Below are 20,482 nucleotides of genomic sequence, written 5' to 3' on the forward strand. Positions count from 1 at the left end.
TCTTTCTGGCCCAGCTATGGCCTTCCTAAGATGCTTCCTGGAGAAGCTCTGTTTGGAAATGTCCCTTCTCATTATCAGTGTTTACTTCCAAACTCTGGATAGTATGGGTGCCTGACCATCTTCAGGCACATCCTTTCCACCAAGGTTCTAATTGCTTTAGGGGAAAACTCTGTCACTGTGAAGAAAACAGTCTCTCTGTCAAGACCAGCTTGGTCAGCCAAGTATAATAACACACACACACACATATATATATGAAAGGCAAGGGCAGATGAAAGTGAAATGCCCGAGGAATGAAGAAGTTATTGCATGTTCTTTTTTTTTTTCTCTCTCTCTCTCTCTTCTAGAATTTGAGAGAAAACTTATAGTAGGTCATCACATTTTATGCAGGTGCCTCAGGAGCCCAGACCAGAAAATATAAAGCATGTTCTTGTCCAGCTCTCTCATGCCCATGAGGCTCTATCTGGCACCGTGTTATGTTATTTTTATATGGTTGCCTCAGAGACACAATTAGACTGTCCTCCTTCATGGCTCCCCCTAAATACATCCTACCTACTCTCCATCATTATTTGTGACTCACGTATCTTCTCAGGACCCTTTAGAACCCACTCTGCTCTCCCACTTCCTTCCTTTCCAAGGAAAGAATATGATCATTTTGACTAGGAAATGTTCCTCAAGAGCTCATGTGTTGAGCCGTTGGACCCTAGCAGGAGGTGCCATTTGGGAAGGTTCTGGAAGGAGATAGAACCTACCTGGGGCAAGTAGATAGCTAGAGATGAGTCCTTGGGAGTTTATTACCTGTAGTACCTTCCTGTTAAGCTCTCTGCTTCCTGTCTACCATGATGTGAATTGTTTCTGACCCACTCTCCCTTGATTCTTTGTCTCACATCAGCTCCAGAAAACATGGCGCCAAGTGACCATGGACTGAGCCCTCTGATGCCCTGAGCCAAAATAAATCTTTCCCCCCTTGAGTTGTCTGCATCAGGTATTTTGTGACAGTAATCAGAAAAATAGCTGACACAAAGGCTGAAAGGTCCCTTGGCATGTATGTTGTGACTCAATGGAGTAGCCCTTATCTTGTTTGCATCTTATTCATTTATTCGCGGGAGCAGGGGAGAAGAGGAAGAGGCAGATATATATAGAGAGAATGGGTGCACCAGGGCTCCTAGCCACTGTAAAGGAACTCCACATGCATGCGCCACCTTGTGCATCTGGCTTACATGGGTCCTGGAGAATCAAAAAGACCAAGTACCTGCCCTGCTAAGCCATCTCTCTAGCCCGGTACTTACCTTTTCATGTCTAAAATTTCTCATTCAATACCAAAAGGGCCACAAAAGGCACCAACTTCCAAATTTGATACATAGTTGCAATTGACGGCTCTACAGTTAAAATATTATAAATTTGATTCTAGCTCCTGTTCATCTTTGCTGTTTCAGTCTGAAAGGGTCAAACTTTCCTGTATGTTTTAATAAGTCCCCCTTCCCTATCTGTGGCAAACTGAATGTAAAATGTCGCAGTCCTCCCCCAACCCACCACATCAGGTGAGCGAATACTTGATTCCCAGCAGGTGACGCTGTTTGGGAAGGTTGTGGGACCTTTAAGAGGTGGAGCCCTGCTGGAGGAAGTGGGTCACTGCATGGAGGTGGGGTCGGGGGAACTTTGAGATTTTATAATCCAGCCCTACTTGTTGGTGCCTTTCTCCCCACCCCCTCTTAATCTCAGTCTCTCTCCTTCCGCCTTACCCTCTAGAACTGTAAACTGAATTAAATCCTTCTCCTCACATAAGCTGTTTCTGGGTGGGCCTTTTGTCCCAGCAATGAAAAAGTAACTGATATAACACCCATGATTCCATTTTCTTCAGTCTTATTGGAGTTATGGTTGTGAAATACAAACAGAAGACGTTCTAATGTCAAAGCCTGACGTCCCTCACCCATTAAGTCAAAACAGAACCAGATGGAGGAGATGGGAGAGTCAGGAATGCCATAAACCCATCTTCCAACCTACACAGCAACTACACTGGCAGAATCTGCTAAAGCTATTTTTGAACTCCAGGCTAGTGAAGATTCGCAACTTCCAGAGGAGGGTTTGAGATGAGAACTTGGGGTTAATTTGGTCAATTTAGATTTTAGTACATTAGAAGCTACCCATCCCCAGCTCCCAACCTCATGACAGGGAGCCACCTGTTCACATGTTCCTGAGAAGTTTATACACAGCCAGTGGGAATCAGCTTGGGCACCAAAAAACAAAACACACAAACAAACAAAAACTATAGGAGTTCTGGGTTTTGGTCACCGAGCATTGCCTTTAATCACAGAATTACACACAAAGAGGCTAGGGAGACTGTTGTTAAACCTTCCCTCATTGTAGTTAGCCCACTCTCTCACCAGTTGAATTGACTTCCAGAGGATTTATGGACCAGCACCATTTCTTCTCTTCCATTTCTTACTTTTTTTTTTTTTTGCATGTGTATGTGGTGCGTGTGTGTCTGTGCACATGCATGCGTGCACACGTGTGCACCTGTGGATGACAGGGGACAACCCTGAGTGTTAATCTCTTTTTGAGGCAGAGTCTATCACTGGCCTAGAGTTCACCAGTCAGGCTTGACTGGCCGGCCAGTGATTCCTCAGGAATCTTCCTGTCTCGGCCTCCACAGCTCTGGGATTACAGGGGTGTACCACCATGCCTGGCTTCTATGTGGGTGCTGGAGATGGAACTCAGGTCCTCATGTTTTCAAGGCAAACATTTTACCCACTAAGCTCTCTCCCCAGCCCCACTGTCATATATACAGCTCAAGCTGACCTAGAATTCACTATGTAGTATCAGGGTGGCCTCGAACTCTCAGCAATTCTCCTACCTCTGCCTCCCAAGTGCTGGGATTAAAGGTGTGCGCCACCATGCCTGGCCACTCTTATATATTTGAAGCCAAACATTAAGGCATTCAAAAGCAAGGGAACATAAAGTAGAAATAGGAAAGACATCATAGACATCCAGGGAACAGTAGAAGCTCAGAAAATAACCTCAAAAGATCTTCAGTTGATACCTCAGAAGGACAATCTCAGAGGAGCTTTGTAAAAGAAACAAAAATAAATAAATAACAATCCATGGGGCAGGAAAATAAGATTGTCATAGGTACCACATTGCCATATTCACATGTCTAGTTGTCTAACCACAGTTATAAAACATATAAAGAAATAAAAAATAAGGGTCGAATGATATACATTTTAAAATGTGCTCAAAGAAGTTACAGAAGATATAAGTCAAGAAAATGGTATGTGGAGAAAGTAGGAAACTAATTCACTAGAGGTACTCAAAGGCAGATTTGAGGAGAGGGAAGACAAAAAAAACAATCAGTGATTTTGAAGATAAGATAGGAAAAATAAAATTATTAAACCCCAGAAGAGAAAGAAAAATATTTAAAGAAAAGCAAAGGGGACATAAAGAACAGCAGAACATCAAGGAGTCTAAAAACACACTGGAAATTCCAGAAAAGAACAATAAATGATGAGGGAAAGCTCTTTAAAGAAATAATGGCTGAAGCTGGGCATGGTGGCACATGCATTTAATCCCAGCATTCGGGAGGCAGAGGTAGGAGGATTGCCATGAGTTTGAGGCCACCCTGAGACTACATAGTGAATTCCAGGTCAGCCTGGCCCAGAGTGAGACCCTACCTCGAAACACCCACCCCCCCAGAAAAAGAAAAGAAAAAGAAATAATGACTGAAAAGTCCATGAGTTTGGCAACAGGCATTAATATAAACATCCAACAAGCTCCGTGGATTCTAACTAGAATCCAAAGATATCCACACTAAGGCATGTTATCCTGTCAGAAGACAGGAGTGTCTTCAAAACACTAAAACAGGAATGATTCAGGGAGAAGGAGAGAAAGAATTCATCACATATAAGTGTTCCTCATTCAAGTTAATAGCAGATTTCTCATCAGAAATTTTGAAGGCCAAAGTAGTACAAGAAAACATCTGTCATCTAAGAATCTAATACCCAGCAAAACTATCCTTCATGAGTGGGGGAGAAATTAAACATTCATAGATCAGCAAGAGCTGAGCGAGTCCATTATAACAAGAACTTCCTTATAAGAAATGCTAAAGGGAAACCTTCATGTTGAACTATAAGGAAACTAGTACATAGCAATTTGAAAACATATAAAGAAACAAAGGTCTTAATAAAGACAAATATGTGTTCACTTATGAATACTGGTGTCTTGTAACACTGGTTTATAACTTCACGTTGTCTCTTATATAGTCTAAAAGACTAATGTATTTTATTAACATTTTTATACATGTATATATATTTTTATCATAATCCCCTGTTACTTTCACTTGACTCCATAACCTTTCTACTGAACTCCTTCCCAACTAGTATTTCTTCTACTCTGATGTCTCTCTCTCTTTTTTCTTCTGAGGATCTGGCCCTCTGAGTTTAATTAGGGTTGCCTATATGATCAGTGGTGGGAAATTATTTTCCAAAGCACATGGGAGCTACCAATGGCTATACTATGGCTAAATATATCTTCTGTAGATATAGCAATATATTAGTGCCATTCTCTTTGGTTCAGGAAGTTCTCTTTGCAGATGATGGTGACCACTTAGGAGACTCAAAACTTGTCAAAGTGCTGAGAATAAGTGACACTGGAGTGATCAATGCTAAATGAAACATGGATAGCACCTCCTCCAAATCTCAGGGAACAACACAGAAGAGGGGATGGAAAAAATGTAAGAGGCACAGGATGGCGGGGAGTGTTGTGGAATGCTGTAATGCAAGCATGGCATGGCTGTAACATTCATGTCTAATCCATTTTCTTTAAGTGCAGGAATCTGACCATTCCTTGGGAGGCATAAAATATGAAGGCAACTACCCTATCTGTCTTCTAGGATGAGCAGCCAAGATCAGCCTTTGGTTGATTAGAAGAAAAGATAAATCAGGGAGGGAGTATGAAAGATCCTAATGTACACTGAGAGAAGAAAAATGCTCACATTTGGATTCATAAGCAAAATGGTTTCTAAAGAGAAGTTGTAGCCCTATCTGCTTTTAAGAGAGGCTCTGCCCCAGTCATAGGGGCAGGACCCACCTCAATGACTCTCTGAGGCCAATTTGCCTCTGCCAAAACAGAGTTTTAAGACCACTCATTTTACAGAAACCAAGCATGAGATTCAGTGCCCTGACAACCTATTTTCCAACTTCAAAGACACTCATTTATTCCATCAATTAATGAAAAGTTACAGAATGTCTACCATGTGTAGGGCACTGTCTTAGGAACCAGAGGAGAGAAGAGTAAATTGGAGTATATCATACCTGGAAGAAAGTCTATACTTAACATCTCATGAGATAAGTTCTATAAATAAACAGATGCAAAAGAGCTTATCAGTTAAATGCTATGCAAATGAAGGAAGAAGGGATTACTTCCAGTCACAGTGGAATAAGAGAAGGCTTTTGAGGAGGAATAAACCTGCAAAGATGGAAAATAACCAGTGTGGGGGGTACTGTGGGTTGAGGTAATATGGTGTTATTAGTCAGGGTTCTCCAGAGAAAATGCAACAAAACTAATACAAGAGATAGCTAGATATAGATAGATGATAGATAGATAGATAGATATCATAGATGATGATGAAGATAGATAGATAGATAGATAGATAGATAGATAGATAGATAGATGATTAATGATAGATGGTAGATTGGCAGATGATAAAGGATTACTACTAGATAGATGATAGATAAATGATAGCTAGGTGATTGATAGATGATAGGTAGATAGACTACAGAAAGATGTTAGATAAAACAGACAGCATAGGTGAAAACTTAAATGCTGCATCCCTGAGGCTCTTTGCCCAACTTGTAGGCAGCTATACCTCACAGTCTCCTCTCCCCAGTAACTGTTTACTGCCTTTATTACCTTGGTGAAGGGCCTGAAAAATCTTGCAACTTTCTGAGTTTGGTAAATTTCATGACTTTCCTGAGCCTTGTAAGTTTTATTAGCTTCCTCAATCTGACCAACCTGTCTCTTCCCTCCAGGGAGGAATGGTTTTAATTTGAAGGAAATGGATATGCAATAATTATGTTTGCATTTGACTATCTTGCTGTAGAGACCAGCAGGCAGGCAAGCAAAGCCACAGTTTTGCAGACTTTCATCCAACAAAAATGTTTTCCTTTATTTCTCAGTACCTGGTAATTGTCACTTGCAGACTATTGGAAAACTCCAGGCTTCTGCCCCTTAAAATATCTCTTAGCTGTCAAGGGCTGGTGGAGGAGTGCATGGCTTCTAGACAGTTTCCAAAATGAAGTTGTGTTGGGCCCCCCCAGGTCTCTCTCTGGAAGGTACCGTTGCCATGGCAATCAGAGCTAATGAATACATATGTAAATGAGCAAAGACTGCATTCATCATTCGCCAGTTATTCTAATGGCTTTGCCCTTTCTGAGGCTTGGAGGACTGAGGGTGGGTGTCAGAAGAGCATATGTTTGGTAGAATGTTAGTTAAATGTTTGTTTTCAGAGCTCACTGTTTTTTTTTTTTTTAAATGACTTTTTTTCCTTTTGTGGTAATTCCATAAGGTGATTTTCTGCAGCTACTGGAAGAAGAAAATCAGGTTCAAACAACGCACACAGAATGGGCCACCTGAGCTCTCAGTGCTTTGGGAAAACTTGTAACCATGCCTTATATCACAAGCAATGAGCCTACATTTTGGCTCTTTCCAGTAGTTTGGGTCTTAGGTAAAGCCTGAGAGACTCCCAAAACTGTCCAGGCGATGGAGTAGCAATACATGATTTCTCTTCCCCAGACTCCTAATTAAAACACCCACAGAAAACCCAAGACAAAACAAAAACCAGCAACAACCGCTTATACTGAGAACAAGGGACAATCAGAACCAAGAGTACCAAGCAACTCTACTGCCCAGAGAAAGTTGAAGAAGGAGACTCGAGGAAGGGTTCTGCAGAGGAGTCTGGGGAGAGGGCACTTGCCTGGCATGTGTGAGGTCCTGAGTGCAATCCTCAGCACTGGACAAAAGAGACACTTCAGTTGGTAAAGGGTTGGTCTTGCAAACATGAGACCTGAGCCCCCAGAATCCATGTAAAAAAAAAAAAAATGCTAGTGTGGTCAAATGCCTGAACTCCCAGCACTGGGGGAGGCGGAGACAAAAGGATATCTGGAGCTCTCCAGCTGGCCAGTCTAAACTAATTAGAAAATTCCAACCCAGTGAAAGACCCTGTTTCAAAAAAAAGAGGGATGGCATTCCTGAGAATTGGCACCTGAGGTGGTCCTCTGGCTTCCACATGCACACAGACATATGCCCACACACATATGAACACACATACACATGTGGAATAAAAACATCTATGAGGTGCTTCTGAATGCCTGGGAAGGAAAAAAAAAAGAAAAGCAGCCATTTTGACACAGGAGGTCCCACTGTAAGTCACCTCAGTCATTCTCCATCTGCTTCTGTAAAAACCTTCAGCTTTGAAGACATTTTTGCCTTGTAGCCTGAGGGGCTGAACTTCAGGTTGCCTTGTGTCTTCGAGGCAAGTGCTCTGCCACTAAGCTATATCCCCAGCCATCTTTTCACTTTTTCTTTTTTAAAAGTTACTATTTATTTATTCATTTATTATTATGCATGAGTATATTGGCACACCAGGGTCTCCTGGCACGGCAAACAAATGCCAGATGCATGTGGCGCTTTTGGTGTCTGACTTTACGTGGGTACTGGGGAATTGAACCCACAGGATTTACAAGCAAGCCCATTGAGCCTCTGCACTATCTCCTCAGCCTTTCTTTCTTTCTTTCTTTCTTTCTTTCTTTCTTTCTTTCTTTCTTTCTTTCTTTCTTTCTTTTTCTTTTGAGACAGGATCTCTCTAAGTTGCCCAAACTGACCTTGAACTCACTTACTAACCCAGGCTTGTCTTGGAACTTGTGACACTCCTGTCCTCAACCTTCTGAGACAATTGGAGGACAGGCAGGGATGATTCCTGGCATGACTTTATGTTATCAGTTCTTCAAGTATGGTACTTAAAGACTATCATGTTACACAGAAAGGAAGCCGGTTCCTGAGGTGCCAACAATGTTCAGGATACCAGCTTTCAATATCCCAAGGAGCCTAGTGGAGACCTGCTATAGGCTTCCAAAATCAGCACTGGCGGAGAGACCCTAGGAAAGGCATTCAGGAAGAGTCTTGGTCTTGACCTGGCACTAGTGTAAAATTCACCTAAATTTTTGGAATGCAACCTGAGGGTGGAAGGTTTATTTTGGCTCAATTTGAGGGCATACAGTTCATCGTGGTGGAGAAGGCAGGAACGTGATGATACTTCCTGCTCAGAGCTCGGTGAATCAAAAGGCAGAGAAGAGAGACAAATGCTGCTGATCAAATGGCTTTCTCCTTTTTCCTGTTTTTTTTTTTTTTTAATTGTATGTGTGTACGTGTGTGTTTGTATTTGTATATGTGGGTACACATGAATGTGCAGTGGGGGGGGGAGGTTGTGGAGCTCAGAGGACAACCTCAGGTCTTAGCCTCAGGAACACCATCTACCTCTTTTTGGAGAGAGCGTTTCTCCTAGGCCTGGAGCTCGCCAATTAGGTTACATTAGCTGGCTAGAAAATCCCAGGAATCCTCTGCCCAGTGCTGGGATTATGCACCCGCCACCATCCCTGGCTTGTTATGTGGGTACTGGAGATAGAACTCAGGTTTATACTGGCCAGGCAAGTCCTTTACCCACTAAACTCTAACCTCAGTCCCCCCTTTTTGTCCTGTTTACATTCAACCCAGGACCCCAGCCCATGGGATGACACCACCCATATTCACAGCAGGTAGTCAGCTGAATCTCCCTCTGGAAATGCCCTCAGGGACCCACTCAAAAGGCGGCCTCACTAGGGCTCTTCTCCATGCTTTATTCTGACAAGTTAACAGTTAAGAATCACACGAAAGAAATATGGAACGGAGTCACCGTTCCAGGAAAGAACTTCTCGCAGAATAGGCCAAAGACAAAGGGTTAGGCATTGGAAAGCAGATTTAAAGTTTTAACTCTGAGTTGTTCAGAATATGCAGGACACACACACACACACACACACACACAGAGAGAGAGAGAGAGAGAGAGAGAGAGAGAGAGAGAGAGAGAGAGAGTTTCAGTGCTGAGGGCCAATTGGCTAGCATTCAGGAGAGTAATCACAGACCCTCCTGCTTGCCTTTCCATTCTCCCCTCTGGGACTGTCTGGCTGAGCCGCGTCTAGGAAATCCAGGCGAGCTCCCTGGTCCAAAGACGCTACTGTTACAAAGGCAGCCAGCAAGGCACCCCGCTGACCGGAGAGCTTCTAATGAAAACCTCATGTGTCGTTTTGGCTTCCACAGACAAGCTCAGCCGAACTCTACCTGCGCTCAAGCTATGACCTCACCACGAGGCAAACCAGCAGGGGCCCCAGAAAGGGGAACGTTGGTGGGAGCAGAGATACTCTAAATCATCTCCATCTCTTCTGCTGTCCACGATGCCATGGTCTATGGCCAAGTAGGTGAGCTCATCTTAGGCTAAGAATCCCAAGCCTGCCTCAGACACCCCTTGTTATCTTTTGGATTTTTGTTGAGGATAATGGATGGTTGTGACTTTCTTTCTTAATTCTGTGTAGTTGTTTTATTCTATTTTATTTGGTGTGTGAAATTCGTAAAAGCATGTGCTATTGCAAATGTTCTATGCTAATGAGAAACTTAATTAGACAGGACCTAGGGCCAGTCTCTGTGGAGGATACCCAGCTGCAGAAGTAAGGAAGGAAGAGCATAATCAGATTCTAATTTTTTAAACAGATCAGCTCAAAAGACCCCATTAAGAAGAGGACACTGTAAAACAGTCAATCCACCCATATTCAGAACTTGGCATTCCAGAAACTTCCTTTACTGGCATGAGTAATAAAATGCTTAGAGACAAACGTTTCCCCCTCAGACTGTGCATTTTTTTTTTTTTTCAGACCTCGTTCTTTTTACGCTTGAGCATTATTTTCATACATTTGGTAGTAACTTTTCTTTCTTTCTTTCTTTCTTTTTTTTTTTTTTTTGCAAGCAACAAAGCAAAACTTTAAGGAAGTTAAGTGTTTTAAAAACAAAGAAATACAAGGTAGGCATACATAATTCTAGTGCTCGGGAGGCTCAGGCAGGAGGTTTGCAAGTTCCAGGATACTCTGAGCTACTGAGCAAGACTTTGTCATGAAAATTAAATGAATAAATAAATAATAAAATAAAAGGCAGGAGCCAGGGAGATGATTCGGTCAGTAAGGCGTTTGTTACTCAGACATGAGGATATGGGTTTGGATCCCCAGCACCCACATAAAAACTGAGCTTGGTGGCACAGGCCTGTAATCTCAGCACTGGGAGACAAAGAATCTCTGAGGCTTGCTGGCTAGCTACTTTAAGCCAAATCATGGAGTGCCAGGTTTAGAGAAAGAACTTGTGTTGAAAGAAGACACAAGACAGCAACTGAGTAAGACACTCAATGTAGACCTCTGGCCTGCACACACATACATACACACACATGGATATATGCCCCTCTCTCAAACATATGCAAACATATATGTGTATTAAGATAGAAGTTGAGCTTTTGTTACAAACAAAACAAGCTAACAGAAGGGCTGGAGAGATGGCTCAGCAGTTAAGGCACCTGCCTGCAAAGCCTAAGGACCCGGGTTGATCCCCCAGCCAGAAGCACCAAAGTGGCGCATATATCTGAAATTCGCCTGAGGTGGCTGCAGCCTCTGGCGTACTCATTCTCTCTATCTGTCTGGCTTCTCTCTATCTTGCTCTGCTTATAAATAAATATTTTTAAAAGATAACAGGAATCCTCTAAATTTTTGTGTATCACTTCTGCCCTCAGCATTCATTTGAGAATGATGGATTGCCCATGAATAGGAGAAACCTGGATTCTCTGCAGCAGCATCCCAATGGATATATACATGCAGGAGTCCTCATGAGTTCCTTGAAGAATGTCACCATGCAAGGCCCCATGGGACTCCAAAGCTTTATGATGGATCCAGGAGGATTTTCATTGTAAAATTTATAAAATTTAAATTTCTAATTTTAAAACATTTTAAAATATTTTATTTATTTATTTATTAGAAAGAGAATGGCCACATCAGAGCCTCTGTGCGCTGCAAATGAACTCCACGGGCATGCTCCACTTTGTGCATCTGGCTTATGTGGGGACTGGAGAATCAAACCTGGATCCTCAGGTTTCATAGGCAAGCAGCTTAACTGCTAAGCCATCTCTCAACCCCCAAACTTATAACTTTTTAATGGTGTCAAATGCTTCCATAAGTCGGGATCCAGCAAGAGAAGACCCATGATCTGCCATGATGGCTCATCTTCACTGGGAGCCTGACCTGAGTTGGAGCTGGCACTTAGACACAGATCTGGGCGTGTCTGACATTTAACTGAGGAGGGAAGAGCCACCCTGAACATGGGTGGCACCATCCCCATGGGTTGAGGTTCTACACTGTATAAAAAAAAAAAAAAAAGGAAAAAATGTGCTGAACACCAGAATTCTTCTCTCTCTGCTTCCTGACCGTGAATGCCATGTGCCCCTGCCATTGTGCCTCACCCGCATGATGGACTGTACTCTCGAACTGTGAGCCAAAACAAACTTTTCCTTTCTTAAGTTGCTCTGTCAGGTATTTTGTCACAGCAACAAGAAAAGTAACAAATAGATCCAGTTTTGCTTCCTGTGATTTCAGTCACCTGTGTTCAACCATGAAAAAAAAAAAAAAAATGGAAAGTTCCAGAAGTGAACAATTCTTAAGGTATACATTGGGAATTATCTTAAACTGTGAGAAGAAATCTCATGATATCCTGCTCCATTTTGCCCAGGACATGGCATTTTCTGCAGAGTATCCACACAGTCAATTCTACACATCTGTAAATCGCCTATTTGTCACCTTAACTATATAACTCAGGAAACTTTATTGTTGGTCATTGTTGTGAATCTCTTGCTATGCCTAAGTTTATAAAGTAATCACTATCATAGAACATCTGGTATTATGTGTGGTTTCAGGCATTCACTGGAGGTCTTGGAATGTACCCTCCATGGATAAGGGGAAACAGTCACAGACAGCCCAAAGAATTGATGACGTTTTGTGAAGACCGTTAAAGCTTAGAAAAGTAACTCTCCCACGACAGCCTGACTCATTTGCAGTAAAGTTGCTAATTAATCTCATGCATATTTAGTCCATTTGACTTGTTTTTATTATAGGCAGTGAGTAAGAAGGATCAAAAGCAACTGAAACACAGGCTTGGTGATGCATGCCTATAATCCCACCAGTAGGGAGGCAGAGGCAGGAAGATTGCCACAAGTCTGAGGTCAGACAGAGCTCTGTAGCAAGACCTTGCTGAAAAAGGGGGGCGGGGGGTGGATAATAAAATCTTTTTTCCACAAAGGCAGTTGTTGGTCAATCTCTTTTATTTTTTTATTTTTTGGTTTTTCGAGGTAGGGTCTCACTCTAGCCCAGGCTGACCTGGAATTCACTAGGTAGTCACAGGGTGGCCTCGAACTCATGGCGATCCTCCTACCACTTCCTCCCAAGTGCTGGGATTAAAGGTGTGTGCTACCATGCCCAGCTTTGCTCAGATTTTTATGTATGTGTGTGGGGTGTGTATGCACATGTGTGTGTATGTGCGTGTGTAAGCTGCAGGACAACCTGGGTGTCATTCCTCAGGCGCTATGCACTTTTCTTTTTTTTTGAGACAGAGGCTCTCAGTGAACTGGAATTCACAAATTAGTCTACATGGGCTGGCCACTTAGCTCTAGTGATCCTCCTGTCTCCACTTTCCTGCCACTTGGATCACAGGTGTGCACCACCATGCCAAGCCTTTTACATGAGTACCAGGGATCAAATTCAGGCCCTTAGGCTTGCAAGGCAAGCGCTTTACCAACTGAGCAATCTTTGGAGCCACTGGTTATTATTTTTATTAAAGCAGGGTATAATATAATAATTCATGTCTGTATTCTCAACACCTGGGATGCTGAGGCAGGAGGATTGTTGTAAGTCTGAGGCCATATGGGGACTACCCAGTGAGACATTGTCCCCAGTTTTTTTTTATTAAGTAGAAAACGTTGTTCTGTAGAACCCTGTCTGAAATGAAGTGATGATGGAAGATAATGGGAAAGAGATTTTGCTATCACACAGGGGCTTTGTCCTTGCTCTTCTCTAAAATACAAAGCAAGGTCGCATCAGGTCTGCAGAGCCATGGTGAGTCACCATCAATCAGAGTTGTGAGGACAAGCTGGGGCCACTCACACAACGAGTGCCCTGACGAAGTAGCTTCACGCTGCACCCGAAAATAAGTGTCCTCACGCAGCTGCACTCGGGGGGGGGGGGCTGGCAGGAGGCTCGCTCACCATATGGTCACCATTGTCACCCCCGCCCTCCACTCCCAACACATCCAGCGGGGCAACAAGAGCAAGCTGAGCGCTTATAATGAGTGCACAGGCCAAGCCAGCCGGTTCAAAGCGAGGTTGCTGCTCTCTCCACTGCTTCCTGTCACCTGGCCTTTATGTCACCCACTCAGAACCCTCATTCGTGGAGTCAAGCTACATTTCAGAGAGGTAAAGTTTCTGCTTGTTTTGCAGATGGGTTATTAATTAATTAATATATTATGTGTATATGTGTGTGACGTGGATGCTTTAGGAGGGGCACTTGTGTGTGCAGGCATGCATGGGTGTAGAGGTCAGAGGTCAGCGTTAGGTGTCTTCTTCAGATGTTCTCCATCTTATCTTCTGAGATAGCATTTCTCATTGAGCCCTGAGCTCACCCATTCAGCTAGTCCGGCTAGCTATCTTGTACCAGGGATCTCCATCCTCACCTCCCTAGTACTGGAATTACAGGCATGTACCACCATAGCCCACTTTTACATGGGAGCTAAGAATTCAAACTGAGGTCCTTATTCCTGCACAGCAAGTACTTTAGCCACTGAGCCATCTCCTACACCCTGGTATTGTTTTTCTTTATATAAAACATCCAACAGCTAAAGATTGATCTACCACATGACCCAGCTATAGCACTCCTAGGCATATATCTGAAGGACTCATCTCATTTCCTTAGAAGTATGTGCTCAACCATGTTTATTGCTGTTCAATTTATAATAGCTGGGAAATGGAACCAGCCTAGATGCCCCTCAACTGATGAGTGGATCATGAAGATGTGGCACATTTATACAATGGAGTTCTACTCAGCAGTAAAGAAAAATGAAGTTATGAAATTTGCAGGAAAATGGATGGACCTGGAAAAGATTATAATAAGTGAGGTAACCCAGGTCCAGAAAGCCAAGCACCACATGTTCTCTCTCATATGTGGATCCTAGCTACAGATGATTGGGCTTCTGCGTGAGAATGAAAATACTTAATAGCAGAGGCCAGTAAGTTTAAAAGGAGACATAAAGGGAAGAGAAAGGAAGGGAGGAGGGTACTTAATAGGTTGATATTTGTATATGTAAGTACAATGATTGAGATGGGGAGGTAATATAATGGAGAATGGAATTTCAAAGGGGAAAGTGTTGGGGGGGAGGGAATTACCATGGGATTTTTTTTTATAATCATGGAAAATGTTAATAAAAATTTAAAAATTAAAAAAAAAAAACATCCAATCTGGGAATGGTAGTGCCTGTTTGTAATGCCAGTACTTGGGACACTGAGGTAAGAAGTAAGCCTGGACTATACTATGAGAACCTGTCTCAACAAACCAAAACAAATGAATTAAAAATAAAAATAATCAATACATACATACATAAATCACCCAGGATAGGCAGTTGTATACAGTTACAGAAAGTTGATTTATGGGAACTTGGAGATTATCAGGGAGGGGACAAGAAGAACTGGGAGGGGACTGTAAAGAGATGCGAGGTTTCTTTTTGGATGATGGAAGTATTTCAAAATTGATTTGGTTGCACAAACCTGTGACTACATGCTAAGCCTCTGACGTGCACACTTTATTTTTTGTGTGCATGTATGTGTGGGTTCGTGTGTGTACAAGTGTATGTGTGAGGTGCACCGGCATGTGCATGTGTGTGTGGAGGCCAGAGGACAGCCTTTAGGTGTTATTCTGGGAACACCATTCACCTCCTTTTGAGACACGGTCTCTCCTCTCCTTAGCCTGAGTCTCACTGAGTAGGCTAAAAGAGCTGACAGTGAGAGTTAGGGAGCTTCCTGTCTCTACCTCCCCGGTGAAGGGATTATGGTATCATCCCACCTAGCATTTTACATGAGCCAGGGTCCACATGTCTGTGAGACAAACACTTTACCCAACAATCATTTCCCCAGCTCTAATTTATGCACTTGAAATGGATAAGTTTATGGTATGTGAATACTAGGGTTAAAAAAAAAGAGCCGGGCATGGTGGCGCACACCTTTAATCCCAGCACTTAGGAGGCAGAGGTAGGAGGATCGCCATGAGTTCGAGGCCATCCTGAGACTACATAGTGAATTCCAGGTCAGCCTGGACTAGAGTGAGACCCTACCTCAAAAAAACATATTTTTAAATTTTATTTTTGACAATTTCATAGTGTATGTGATGTATTTTAATTATATTCCAACCCATTATCCTATCTTGTCCCTTTCACACTTCTGTGAAGCATGCTAACTAATCCACTTCCTATTTTTATATTTTTGGGGAGGTCAACTAGGACATGGACCCACATCTCTGGATTCAAACCACAAGATTGTTATAAGCTCAGCATCTCATGGGTGAGCTGGATGACCGTCGCAGGAAAGGCTCTGTCTGGGCAGGATGTGACACAAGACTTACCATCCATGTCCAGACGTTGCATAATGATGGCCAGCTCTACCTCACTTGGCATGTATCCCAAAGAGCGCATGGCCATGCCCAGCTCCTGCTTGGAGATGAAGCCATTCCCATCTCTGTCCAGAACACGGAAGGCCTCTCGGATTTCTACAAGGAAACAGAAGATAAAGGTCCATTGGTCATATGGCTTCAATACACTGAAATTATATCAGTGATTGACTTCTAACTACTAGGTGGGTCAGTTACTTTCTTTATTGCTGTGACAAAATACCTGGCAATAGCAACTTACAAAGGGCAGGCTTTATCTGGGCTCATGGTTTGAGGGGATACAGCAGATCATGAATAGGAAGGTAGGGGCTGCTCGTTCACATTTGGGTGGATCAGAAAGTAGGGAAAGAGGAAAGTGGCCTTCTCCTTTGTCCCCTTGTGCTCAGCCCATGTGGTGGTGCCCCCACATTCAGGATAGGTCTTCTGCCTCAGTTAATCCTCTGTGGAAAGACCTTCAAGATACTCCTTAAGGTGTGTCCATGAACAACCTAGGCATTTCTAAAGCCAGTGGACTAAACAATCAAAATCAAACATCATATCAGGTATGTTGATGTAGTATTTTCATCCTAGCTACTGGAGGAGGCTGAGGCAAGAGGATCACAAATTTGAAACCAACTTGGTCTATAACATTTCTTTTTGTAAAATGTCATTATAAGGGTTGCTGAAGATGTGGTTATAGAACATTTTTACATTATTATTTGGTCATATTTTATGAAGTGAGATATATATATATATAATGAAATTCATATTTAGACATAGCCAGATTAGTTCACATTCTCATCAAAATGCATTAGCAGTATTTGTAACAGGTTTTATTCAGAATAGTCCAAAATTAAACAAGGCCAACTGGACAACTTAGTGAGATCCTGTCTCAAAATAAAAAGTTAGGGCTGGGGAGATGGCTTAGTGCTCAGGTGCTTGCCTGTGAAACCTAAGAAGAGGTTTAATTCCCCAGAACCCACATAAGCCAAATGCACAAAGTGGTGCATGCATTTGGAGTTCGTTTACCATGGCTAGAAGCCCCGATTCACCCATTCTCTCTCTATCTTTCTCTCTTTCTCTCTCCCTCTTTCTCTCTCTCTCTGTCTGCCCCTCTCTCTCTCTCTCTCTCTCTCTCTCTCTCTCTCTCTCTCTCTCTCTCTCAAGTAAATAAATAAATAAAATCATTTTTAAGTGAAAAAGAGGGCTGAGAATGAATCTCAGTGGAAGAGTACTTGTCTAGCATGTGCAAGACCCTAAGTTTAATACTTAGTATCTTCAAGGAGAAAAATTTCCTCAAAACCCAAAATACTCCCAACTGCTTTGAACACAGGTCACATAGGTGGCTTCCTTGCACAGAAATTGTTAGTTATTGTCTATAGGTAACTTAGCTACTTTTCAATAAGATGAAGGAGATTACTGCAGCACTCTTAACAACAGACAAGCTCTGGAATCAGGTAGATGTCTCTCAGCAAATGACTGGATAAAGATAGCATCAATACACAATGGAGTTTTATTCAGCCACAAAGAAGAACAAAATGATGACATTTTCAGGGAAGTGGAGGGAACTAGAGATCGTGACGTTAAGCAAAATAAGCCAGACTCAGAAAGACAAATATCATATATATATATATATATATATATATATATATATATATATATCATGTATATATGTAACATATATATGTATATATATATACACACACACATATAAACACACATTATGACAAGAAAGTAGGATGACAGGAGAAGGTAATGGGAATGAATATGGTCAAAGTACACAATAGACTTGGATGAAAATGACTTATAAAACATCACTTTGAATGACAACTAGATACTAATAAAAAAGAAAAGGAAAGAGGAACAAAAGGAAATTAGAGGGGAAAAGGAAAAGAAAAGAAAGGCAGGGGCCACAGAGATGCTGAGTGAGTAAGTGCTTGCCACACAGCATGAGGACCTGAGTGTGGACGCCCAGAACCCACATAAAAGCCAGGCATGGCAGCACCTGCTTAGGATCCCGGTGCTGGGGAAGTGGAGAAGGGCAGAGCCTTGGGGCTCACTGGGTAGCTTGTCTAGCAGAATACATGAACTCCAGGCTCTGTGAGAAGCCCTGTCTTGAATAGTGTGGAAAGTGACTAATGAAGACCCCTGATGTCAACCTCTGGCCTGCACACACAATTTAAGAAACAGAAAAGGACACAGGGAAAGAAGAAGAAATAATAGGAAGAAAAGAGAAGAGAATAGATAAGAAAGTAGGAGAGAAAAGAAAAGAGGGGTAAAGGGAGGGGAAGGGAAAGAAAAATAAGGGGGATAAAAAGAAAAAAAAAAATACCGAGGTAGTTAGTGAGGACCATGTCAACACTGTGATGGGCACGGTCAGGCAGTGGTCCCAGCAGAAAATCACTCAATCAAGAAGATTTTCTGAGCCAGGAAGCAAATTGAGTTTCAGTGATGAGGAGCTCTGTCGTAGACCCTCAGAGGAAGAAGCATGCGTCCCCTCTGCAGGCATATTTCAGATCCCTGCTGCTACAGGGGCTGTTCGGAAAGCTTGTGCAACCTCAGAGGAGGATAGGAGCTAAGTGACCTGCTGTTTTTATTTCATTCCTCTAATTTACAGTTGTTTTAGGGCTATAAACAGCTTCAGATCAATAAGAGTGTCAGGAAAGCGCAAAAGACATCTTTAATCGCTTTCTCTCTCCCAGGACTGGCAGAGAACTTGACTCTGCTATCAATAAGGCCCATTTCCCTCGGCAGGTGGTCTCCCAACCTCTTACCCCCAACCAGAGCTGCTCTGAATTCTGCTAAATCCCTTCTGCAGAAGGCCCTGTGGGATGCAGTCCCAATTTGACTGAATATTTCTCCTAACATTACCTTCTCAAGGCAGAACATGAGGAGTTGGAAGGTTACAGTTTGAAGGTGAGGGATCCTTCATTTATTCTGAACACGTTGGACCTGGAATAGTTTGGAGTTCTCTCTCTCATTCTCTCACTCACTCTTTCTGTCTCTCTCTCTCTCTCTCTCTCTCTTTTTTTTTTTACAGATGTGTGGCATATGTGTGTGGGGGTGTGGGTGTGCACATTTATGAAAAGTCCAGAGGACAATCTCGGGGTCATTCCTCAGGAATGCCATCCACTTCCTTTGAGAGACAAGGGTCTCTCTCATTAGCCTGAGGTCACCAATATAAGTACTGTCCCCATATTCACAGGCACAAACACATAATTTAAATAAATTAAATTTAAAAGTCATGGTGGTGACACATGCCTGTAATCCCAGCACCAGGAGGTATATGTAAAGGGTTCAGAAGTTCAAGATCATCATTGGCTATGTAGTGAGTATGACAGTAACGTGGGTTATATAAACTTCTGTCTCAAAAATAAAAAAATCTTTGCTGGGCATGACTTCATAGCCTTTAATCCCAGCATTTGGGAGCTGAGGTAGGAGGATCACTGTGAATTCGAGGCCAGCCTGAGACGAGACTACATAGTGAATTCCAGGTCAGCAAGAACTAGAAAGACACTCTACCTAAAAAATGATAATAAATAATAATAGTAATAAATTTTTAAACAAATAAAAGATACACAGAGGATGTCCCTGTCACCCTTCACACATATATAAAACACTTTGCCCGAACCCATTGACTACAATACTGACTCTAGAGTAAAGTTAAAGGTTCAATAGACCCATTGTATGTCTCCTCAAGTTTCTAGTAGCTTCCAGCATTCTTGAGTTTATGGACACATCACTACACCTATGGCTTTCCCTCTTCAATCTGTAATTTCCTCTTCTCCTTTTTTATTACTATTTATTGACCCCTCATCACTACCCCTTGTCCATCTGTCTTCCTCTCGTTGGTCCCACCAGGGCCTCTAGCTGCTGCAAATGAACTCCAGATACATTCACCATCCTATGTATCTGGCTTACGTGGATCCTGGGGAAACGAACCTGGATCCTTCGGCTTTGCAGACAACCACCTTAACCGTTAAGCCATCTCTCCAGCCTGGTTTCCATCTCTTGACTATTGTGAATGGTGAAGTAATAAACATGCATGTGAATGTGTCTCTGTGATATGTGAGGTTAGACTCCTTCAGATATATGCTGTTGCAGCCAGGTTCACATTGCTGGTAGAAATCACCCAACCAAGAGCAGCTCATGGGGAAAAAGGAGTTTATTTTGGCTTACAGGCTCGAGGGGAAGCTCCACTATGGCAGGGGAAGATGATGGCATGAGCAGAGGGTGGGCATCACCCCCTGGTCAACATAAGGTGGACAATAGAAACAGGAGAGTGTGCCAAACACTGACATGGGGAAACTGGCTATAACACCCATAAGCCCACCCCCAACAATACACTGCCTCCAAGAGGCATTAATTTCCAATAGCCATCAGCTAGGAACCTAGCACTCAGAGCACCTAAATTTATGGGGGACACCTGAACCAAACTCCCACATATGCCTTTGAGTGGTATGGCTGGATGTCTATTTTAAGTTGTTTGAGGATTCTCTATACTGGATTCTGTAGTGGCCACATCCGTTTATACTCTTATCAAATCTCACTGTCTTCCTCTTGGATAAATACGTATGCTTAATTTGTGGACCTCCCAGATAATCATCCAAGATAAACTCCTCATCTTCAAAGATCTCTTTCCAAGGAAATGTTTAGAAAATCCAGGGAATTAAGACCTGGTAATCTCTGGGGTT

General features: G+C 42.6%; 1 protein-coding gene across 1 annotated transcript in view; it reads right to left on the bottom strand.

Moving 5' to 3' along the window:
• Positions 1-20,482, bottom strand: part of Caln1 (calneuron 1) — a 471,181-nt gene that overhangs the window by 259,874 nt on the left and 190,825 nt on the right. Inside the window, exon 3 of the mRNA XM_045142964.1 lies at positions 15,765-15,908. Within this exon, the coding sequence (XP_044998899.1) occupies positions 15,765-15,908 (144 nt within the window). The remainder of the gene's footprint in view (positions 1-15,764; positions 15,909-20,482) is intronic.

This window comes from Jaculus jaculus, chromosome 2, assembly GCF_020740685.1.
Source record: "Jaculus jaculus isolate mJacJac1 chromosome 2, mJacJac1.mat.Y.cur, whole genome shotgun sequence".
In the NCBI taxonomy this organism is placed as follows: Eukaryota; Metazoa; Chordata; class Mammalia; order Rodentia; family Dipodidae; genus Jaculus; species Jaculus jaculus.